Genomic DNA, 9854 nt, shown 5'->3' on the forward strand with positions numbered 1-9854 from the left:
ACAGTGTACAAGCAGCAGCTATACAACCTGGGAAACAGACTGCATGACTGGGTGTAGAGCTGGAAAAAGTTGAAGCGGACTGAAGAGCTTGACGGGGGAGAAGAGGCGGCGCATGCGGTTCCGATCTTCCCACACGCACCACCACAAAGCATCCCTGGCATGAATCCCGGGGTGTACGGCTTCAGGCCACAGATCAGCCTTGAAAGAACACGCCTGCCCACGTTCTCAGGAGACATGACCGACTACTACCGGTGGAAGGCTGAGTGGGAAGAGTTGGAACAGCTGGGAAACCCACAGAGGACGGCTGGGGTTACAAGGTTCCATCTTCTAGCAAGGCTCAGCGACAGAGTGAAAAAAGACCTGGTTCTGTCCAGCTGTGCGTCGGCAGATGAAATGTTCCGGCGCCTCGACAACCGCTTCGGGAACAAGGCGAAAATCGTCCTGAGGATATCCGAGGAGGTTCAGGCCCTACTTTTTTGTAAAAGGAAACAACCCCAGGAAAGCAATTGAGCTGATCCAAACCGTGGAGCGGGCCCTTAGCAACCTTATGATCCTGGGAGAAGAGGATGTTATAAAGAACCGTTGGGTAGCACAGTCCCTTGAAAGCAAGCTCCCAAGCTCTCTGAAGGAGAAATGGATTGAACACAAGTTTGAGGCTGCGAATGGTTTTGCCCCACCTAACCACTTCGACTGCTTACTGCGCTTCCTGAAGAAACAGGAGGCAATCCTGGAGGAGCTGCATCTGCTGGAGGCAAGCCCTGGAGAGTGGAGCCCCTCAGTGAGAGGCCCGGCAGACAAGCAAGAAAGAGGAGCCAAGAAAGCGTTCTCCAAAGCCACCTCAGGCCAAAGAGGGTCTCAGTCAACGGGCTCATGCTTGGGCTCATGCACTGCCTGTGCCGATGAGACACACGCTGGCAGGCTTTTTGCCTGCAAAGCCTTCAGGGAGATGGATCTCCAGAGGAGAAAGGCCCATCTAAAGACCCATGGGGGATGCAATCGGTGCCTGTGCTTCCACCTAAAGGATGGCCGTTGCAAACCAAAGTTTCTCTGCAGTAAAATGGACTGCCGCAGAGAAGAGTCTCACCATTATCTGCTCTGCCCCAAGTTCATCGCTCCAGAAAAAGACACTGGTAGCGAGGAGCAAGGTACCAAGAGGGTGGAACGAAAAGGCCTCGGGCTGACAAGCCAGCAAGCAGAGCTCCTGGCGAAAGTCACTGAGAGCAGAATTCAGGAAGGCATTTTCCAACAAAGTCTCAACAACGATCTGCAGTGCTGGAGGTGGACTGAAAGAATACCCGGTGGTAATGATGTTGCTGGACGTAACCACTAACTCAGGCCAGCTAATCGGTGCTCTTATTGACCTTGCCTCTGACACCAACTATATAACAAACAACGCTGCCCAACGCCTTGGACTGATTGGTGAGAGCATTAAGTTAATCGTCCATGGAGTAGGAGGGATGAGAAAGACGGTCACAACCAAGAGATACTCCCTGCGTCTAAGAGTGAAGACCACCAAGGGGACGGTAACGGAACACAAACTGCTCTGCTATGGCCTGGAGAGTATCGCGGAGATAAGTCAGCCTGTCACTCCGCAGCAACTGCAAAAGATCTTTCCCGACGTCGCTGCAGAAGAACTGGTCCGTCCTGAGAACATAGATCTTTTGATCAGCCACAGGGAAGGACACCTAGTTCCACAGCCGTTCAAGATGGAGGGAGATCTAGTCCTCTGGGACGGCCCACTGGGCAAAACTGTTGGCGGTACTCACCCTGATCTCTTCGAGATGGTCGACCTCACGCTGCACCAGTTCGAAACCCACTTTGCAAGGTCCATGAGAACATCCTCAAGGGTGTACAAGGAGGTCCTGGTGGACACCATAGACCTGAGTGACGAGGACCCAACGAGGATGGAAAAAGTGACACTCAGCAGCACCACTGCCACGAATAAAGAGGTGTTTGAGTGGTTCAAGTGGGACAGTATTGGAGCAGCATGTGACCCGAAATGCGGGAGCTGCAAGTGCAGCAAGTGTCCCCCGGGAGGCAAAGATATGACCCTTGGAGAAGAAAGGGAGTTAGAGAAAATAAAGGACTGCCTCTCTTATGTGCTAGTAGAAAAGCACAGTGACGCCCCACACTGGGATGCGGCCTACCCATGGAAGGCCGACCCAGCGATTCTGCCAGATAACCGCTGAGCAGTGGAAGCAACCTTCCGGAACACCGAGGCTCGACTGGCAAGGGAACCTGTATGGAAAGCGGCATATGGAGAGCAGATCCGCGAGATGGTATCAAGAGGAGCAGCCATCAAGCTCACAAAGAAAGAGATTGAGGGCTGGAAGGGGCCGATCTGGTACATCAGCCATCTGGTCGCCCCGAATCCTCATTCTAGCTCAACGCCAGTGAGGATAGTCTGGAACAGTAGCCAGGAGTTTAAAGGGATGAGCCTGAACAACCTTCTGCACAAAGGCCCTGATGTCCTCAACCAAATCCGAGGCGTCCTCCTGAGGTTCAGGAGCCGATTGTACGCTGCTCTTGGTGATGTTAAAAAAATGTATAATTCAGTGTGGCTGAAGGACGAGGAGGTACACCTCCATCGATTCCTCTGGAGGGATAACCCCGATGATGAAATCGGTGTGTTTGCCGTCGTCAGGGTCAACATCGGCGACAAGCCTGCCGGTTGCATCGCTCAGGTTGCCATGAGAGAGACGGCAAACCTGCCCCAGTTTGCATCCATGGTTGCAGAACGCCGGATCCTGACAGAGGACTGCTACGTGGACGACATATTGACGTCACATGATGACTTCCAAACCCTGATTAAAATGACCAAAGGAGTGGAGGAGATCCTAAAAGCAGGGGGTTTCTCCCTCAAGCCCTGGGTCCTGACAGGCCAAAGTGGGAGGAGTGAAAAATCCACTGACCCCAACAACGTCGGGTCGACAGAGCCAAAGACCCTGATAATCCCCAACCAGATGCGGGACGAAGAGAATAAGGCATTGGGAGTGGGATACGAACCCGAATCTGACAAACTCCGTGTGCTAACGTCTGTGAACTTTTCAAAGAGGCGAGGAAAGATGAGAACCGGGCTGGATCTACGGGAGGATGAGATCAGAGACGGCACCCCCGACCCTCTCACCAGGCGCATGCTGCTGAGTCAGGTCGCAGGGTTCTATGACCCCATCGGCCTGGCCTCACCTGCCAAGCAACGAGGAGTGATGCTCATAAGAGAGTCCTTTCAGGAAGCAGGAAGAGACCGTCCCTCCAAGGACACCTGGGATGATCCTCTCTCGACACGTCTTCGAGAGGCTGCAATAAAGCTCTTTGAGCAGTATGTAAGGCTTGGCCAAGTCAGATTTGATAGGAGCCTCACACCCCATGAGCCATAGGCCGCCCGATGGGATCACGTTTTCCGACGGGAGCGAAACTTCCTACGGAGCCGTTCTTTACCTTCGGTGGGAGACGGAACAAGATGGAGTCGTAGTGAAGCTGGTCGAATCAAAGGCCAAGCTCACCCCTCTAGACCAGAAAGGTGATGTCATTAAAGCAGAGCTTTGTGGGGCTGTCTTTGCAACCCGCCTGAAGAAATACTTCAAGAAGCACTGCTACATCAAGGTCGAACAGTGGATCCATTTTGTCGATAGTCAGACAATCCTGGGAGCCATCCAGAAGGATAGCTATGGCTCTCAGACATTTTTTGCGAACCAGATTGGAGAAATCCAAAAGGCTGGACCAGTGGACAACTGGAGGTGGGTCGAAGGAAGAGACAATACCGCCGACCCCATCACAAGGAGAGCATCCCCTGAGGAGCTTGCCGAGGGATCAGTCTGGCAGGAAGGCCCTGGATTTTTGAAGCTGCCTGAAACAGATTGGCCTGTGAAAACCGCTAGAGAGTTCAACCCCTCTGTCACTGATGAGATTGGGGAACTTCGGAGGAAGGCGTTCTCGGCCCTTGTCACAGCAAGAGCCCTGCCCAGGAAATGGTCGGGCCCAACCAGCGTTGCGCTTGTGCACCTTGTGGTCCCCCGAAGATTCAGTCCACTGACACGGTTGTGCGGGACCATCGCCTGGATAAGACGAGCAGTGGAAATCTGGCTGGGTGGCAACAGCCAGGCCCCAGTTGAGTCAAAGTGGGAGGCAAGACCATGCCTGTCTGCGGAAGAAAGATCAACAGCTTTCAAAGATGTAGCTCTCGAAGCTCAAGGCGGTGTCAAGTTCCGCGACACAACCCAGAACCCCTCTCATTCTGCACACCGCCCAATCCCCTTGTCACACACCTACCCAACCCTACCTCGCCCAAACCCCAGTCACCACCCGTACCCCTTGTTGGCTGGTTGGTGCAAGCCTAGCGCTGCCACCATGCCCATCACATTGCTCACTCATGAAGAGGTAAGAGCATGCATATCCCCAGGCAGTGCACCACACAACTGCCAAAGGGATGTGATTGACTTGGACATTGGACACCTACACTTCCACATGGGCATAAAAAAAAAAAAAAAAAAAAAGAAGAAGAAAAAAAAATAATAATAAGGGTGTCACTAAGGGGTCCTTTCATTGATTTTGGTAAGTTGCCTGGATCATAAGATCAGCAACTTAAGTGGGAGGTGTTGTGTTTTCTGTGGAGGTCTGCCGTTTGTGTAGTTTTGTTGTTTCTTATTTACTTAGTTGAGTTGTTGATGAACGTCTGAGGCTCGGCAGCCCAATGGTGTAGTGCCTCTTTAAGAGAACGGTGTGCTGTGGGTCCATGTGACCGGTGTTCGCCCAATAAGAAGGTGGCGCAAGAGTTGTATTATTGGCACATAACTTTGACCCGGTGTGCAGCCACTTGATTTATTACCTGCTTTCCCTTTGTTAAAGAATAAACAAACAAAAGTGGAATACCGAGTAATTTCCTTTGTACACCGGGTTACCCCTTCCGTGGGGAGAAAACGGAACAGTGTGTGTGTGTGTGTGTGTGTCTGTGTGTGTGTGTGAGAGACTTTTTGTGGCAGATAATAATCTAAAAATAAGATATTGTGTATCATACATGATTTATTGTATTGGTTCTGTATCTTTATAATGACAATAATGAATCAAGTGATGGTGTTGCTATGTTTCATTAGTAATTCAAAAAAGTTACATCACACCAATAAACTTGCCACCTGCCAATCAAATTCAAAAAGCAACAAAGGGAAGACGCCTGGTGGTCATCCATAGCTGGTCATCTATGTCTAGGTCTATAGCTAGGTCTACAGCTGTTCATCTATGTCTGGTCTATAGCTGTTCATCTATAGCAGGTCATCTCTAGCGGGTATTCTATAGCTGGTATTCTATAGCTGGTCATTTATAGCTAAGTCTACAGCTGTATATTTATGTGAGGTCTATAGCTGGTCATTTATAGCTGGTAATCTAGGTCTATAGCTAGTACTATAGCAAGGACTATCTATAGCTAGGTCAATAGCTAGGTCTATAGCTGGTCATCTATAGCGGGTCATCTATTACTGTTCATTTTGTAAGAGATAATCACCTCAAGGGAGGGCAATAAACAGTTTGATATGCCCGGCTCGTGGACGGGTTACCTTCCACGAGCCGGGCATATAAACTTTCTTGCCCTGCCTTGAGGTGATTATCCCGTTTATACTACTTCTTGCTTGCCAACCTAATAAAACAATTCAAATACTTTAATAATTATGCTTTCTCTTATTCATATTGCATGCTTATTAAATGTATACTCTGTTTGAGTTCATCTCCCTCAAAAAGTAGTCCCCTTTAATTACGATCGATCAAACATGTTTTGGACACCTTGAAGGGCATTATCCCGCTTATACCATGGTCACTTGCCAAAGAAATTAAATTCATTCATTTATATTTTCATGCGTTTTACAATCCAAATATGAAGTTGTTCAAAATCAATAACTTTGTTTCCCTGGTGACGCCTGAGGATTTGACCAATTCCCTTGAAACATCATTACCATCACGTAAGGTTCTAAGGCATCGGAATCGGGGTCGGCTTAGCTCAGGTGGTAGAGCAGTTGTCTTGTAACGGATAGGTTGTTAGTTCGATCCCAGGCTCCTCCTAGCTGAGTGTTGATGTGTCCCTGAGCAAGACACTTAATCCTAACTGCTCCTGATGAGCTGGCTGTCGCCGTGCATGGTTGACTCTGCCGTTGGTGTGTCAATGTGTGACTTAACCGATGTAAGTCGCTTTGGATAAATGTGTCTGCTAAATGCCTTATTTATAATTGTAAACGTTGTTCACTCCTCCAGTAAATAGGATTGGCCTTAGATACCACTTGGCAATGGAGGTATGCTAGTCCACTGAGCTATGAGCCAGAGAAATAACATTATGGTGTGTACATATTGAACTGCGTTGTCTGATTACAGTTTGATTCATTTTTCACAATTTACCAGTTCTCGTTTTGAAGAATAATCACCTTTCATTTCAATGGGAATCGCGACGGTCTATACTTTCAACATACAGTGTACATATTTATAATTGGAAATTCGTCCCAGCCTTTATACCACAGATACTTTAGGGTCTACAGATATAACCACATTTTCTGATTACAGTTTAATGCATTATTCACCATTCACCAGCTCTCGTTTTGAAGGCTGAACAGACAATCTGACTGGAACTACTTGGCAGGTGTCCGTATATCAAGAGGCTCTCAGCTTCACAAAGATTGGTGACCCCTTATCAATAGCTGTCATCTATAGCTGTCATCCATAGCATATAGCTGGTAATTTATAGCTAGGTCTTTAGCTGATCATTTATAGCTGGTCACCTATAGCTGGTCATCTTTATCTGGTCATCTAAAGAGTCATCTATATCTGGTCACCTATAGCTGCCTATAGCTGGGTATATAGCTGGTCATCTATAGCTCAGTATATAGCTGGTCAACTATAACCATATCTCAGAGATTTTCACCACAGCTAGATCAAAGTGTGATTATTTTCTTTCTTTTTTTTTTTTTCGTTTTTGAACATTTCAAAAGCCATAAAAAAGTAAAAATATATTACCTAGCCTACTTCAATCAACATTGTTACATGCATGAGAAAGTGTCAGAATAGTGACCACAGTAAACACAACACAGCAGTATTCTCTGAAGGTCGGGCAAAGGTTTTGTTATTTTTTCCCCATGTCTAACAAGAACGCTTCTGTGTGTGCGTGTGTGCGTGTGAGTGCGTGCGTGCGTGCGCGCGCGTGCGTGCGTGCGGGTGTGATTGTTGAATATAATAATAAAACATAGAACATTCGGCAATCATTTGTTAAACAAAAGGCACCATCTGATTCACCGTCCTCGGAAGGTGAAAATATACGTTTGGTAAATGGCGCTATCTTGTGGGCTTAACCAACATCTGCAGATAGACATGGCTACCGTAAATCAAGACCAATGTTTCCCATTCTTTTTTGTCTTTATACTGCAATTCAGAACGTCTGAAGTCCCCCTTCATTGAAACCTAACCAGAAATGCTGTACTTTTAAATAATAATAAACTATTATCTTTAGCATAACTATTATTATTGTAGGAGCCTTAAATCCCCAAATGAGCAGCAACATTATATTGGACAATTTAAACAAATCTCAATCTAATTCCACTATAATGATATAATATATATACAGCATATATATTACAGAGCGTTTCATTGATTTTCTCAGCAAATACAATGTAGGGAAATGGTTGACCTCTCAGCTTTCTAAAGCATTAGTGACCCCCCCCCCCCCCCTAACCGGCCACAGGTCATTAACCTCTTCCCTGTCTCGCGGCTCCTTACCTGTGGTCGTAACGCTCAGCCGTGACCCTGGGAACACAACCATGGAGGGCTCCTCCATGGTTGGAGTGTTCCCGTGGGGAGGCCTCTCTGAGCAGGTTGTGTCACCTGGCCTCACATGCAGACGGCTGGGTGACGGCCGACCGCTGCCTGTGATCCGGTCGCCGTCTAGAGAGCAGCCAGCAGCCTTATGGGTGTTGTGATGGGGTGTCAATAGAGGAGAAGGGGGGGGGGGGTGGCCAGCAAGGTGGATCTGATGGATGGGAGTGTTGCTTCTGACACCCTCAACATAAACTCATGCATTCCTTTTAAGTGCTTGAGTGTAGGAGGTGACGATAAGCAGGTTTTATTGTTGTATTGGGACTCCCGAGTCGGAACTGAAAGAGACAACTAAACTCAGGCAGCTGGATGAATTCATATTTGAACAAATGGTAAATAGGAAAAACAATCTCCTCTATATCCCTTTAGATATTGTCATTTTATAGCTATTGCCTGCTGTATGTATTAAAATACATACTTTTCCAGGAACTAGAGTACGACATATTTTTGTTAATGCCATAAGATCTATCTGATGTATGTAACAAAAACACTACTACAGTTATCACTATTGATATAAACAAAGGTTCTGTTACCCGTTAACAACTTACTTACTTACAAACTATTTTATATACGATTTCCTTTCTTTATCCTTTATCCATAGCCTCTTGAAAGCAGGGTATGGGGATGAAGGCGCCTCTGATGACAGATGAGGTCCCTCCTCTGAGATGCTTTTTATTGCTCTATTCCAACACTCCAAAACGTAATCCCCTTTTGTGTCAATTATCCTGGATGTGGATGCTTTAGTGTAGGTGTGACATCAGCTCATGTGTGGGAATTCTCACGCCTTCTGAGCTTTTAAAATGCAGGTGAGAGCTGTCTCCAGACTGTATAAGACCATCCCATCAGCCACAGTGGTACACCATCGCCTGCAAGGTCCTCCTGGATAATCAGTATCATTTCTTTGTGCATTTTTTTGCAAATCGTTTTTCTACCACGTGCCGCGACCATGGCTGTTTGCCCCTGCTATGTCTTGCTGTTGCTGTCATTGTGGGCCCCATCAGCCTCGACTTCGCCTCACCATACTATAGACAGCACCCTGACCACCACCCTGGAGTCCTCGGGGAGCGGCCCCCCTGAACCCCCCGGCCTCATGCTCCATCGCGGGGTGGTCAAGGTGGTCCGCCTGGACTCGAACCTCCCGGCCCGGGGCTCGGGGCTCTTGAAGCGGGCGCCCATCGCCCACAGAGGGGGCCCCCGGAGGCCCTTCCCGGCCTTCCTGTCCCGGGGACGAGCGGGCCCAGCAGGGGTGCAGGCTGGTGCTCCGCCGCCCCCCCCCAGGGAGAAGGAGAGCCCCCGGGGGCTGGAGGCCAGGAAGAGGCAGGGGCTGCAGATGTGGCAGCAGGCAGTCAGCAAGGAGCAACACAGCGGGAAGGTGTCTCTGGCGCTCAGCCTGAAGGAGGCCCGGCAGCAGACCTGCAGAGCCATCCCCTTCCCCCAGGTAACACCAGGCCCCCATGGCGTTCTCTGGCTCTCATTCTCATGCTTTAGATGATAGTTCTAATTGGTTTCTATCTAGTAACACTGTGTTAATATATATCCTTTTTAATGATCTCTTGTTATCGCTATGTAAGAAAAATATTGAAATGGTTTAAAGTCGATGTAAGCCTTAAACTTTAAAGCCTTATTAAAGAAGCAAGTCGGTAGTACGTTATGTACAATGTCATTAATGAACTAAGGGAAGTGAACATATCCTGCAGACACGATCCCCTTACTTCCTTACCTCCGGTCTTACTCCATCAATCCATCAAGACACAGTGGTCTTCGCGTGGTTGTTTAACCTGTGTGAAGCCGTATCATGTGTCCGCTGACATAGAGGCCGTCGTTGAGCATTGTGTGTGTCTCTCCCCCCCCCCCCCGCTGCAGAGGGTGATGGTGGAGGGGTGCGAGGCGGTCACCGTGCACAACAAGCTGTGCTTCGGCCAGTGCAGCTCGCTGTTCGTCCCGACGGGGGGGCTGGAGGAGGCGGGGGGCCGGGTGCGGCGGGGGGGCTGCTCCCGCTGCTCCCCCTCCCGGAC

The 9854-nt window shown here is 48.6% G+C and overlaps 1 protein-coding gene across 1 annotated transcript in view; it reads left to right on the forward strand.

Annotated features, from left to right (window-relative positions):
* Nucleotides 1–8785: 8785 nt before the first annotated feature.
* The window catches only part of dand5 (DAN domain family, member 5), a 1211-nt gene continuing 142 nt past the window's right edge, over nucleotides 8786–9854 (forward strand). Inside the window, exons 1-2 of the mRNA XM_056585347.1 lie at nucleotides 8786–9277; nucleotides 9703–9854. The exon at nucleotides 9703–9854 is cut by the window's right edge and continues 142 nt beyond it. Coding sequence (XP_056441322.1) covers nucleotides 8786–9277; nucleotides 9703–9854 — 644 coding nt within the window. The remainder of the gene's footprint in view (nucleotides 9278–9702) is intronic.

The sequence above is a fragment of the Gadus chalcogrammus genome, chromosome 3, assembly GCF_026213295.1.
Source record: "Gadus chalcogrammus isolate NIFS_2021 chromosome 3, NIFS_Gcha_1.0, whole genome shotgun sequence".
In the NCBI taxonomy this organism is placed as follows: Eukaryota; Metazoa; Chordata; class Actinopteri; order Gadiformes; family Gadidae; genus Gadus; species Gadus chalcogrammus.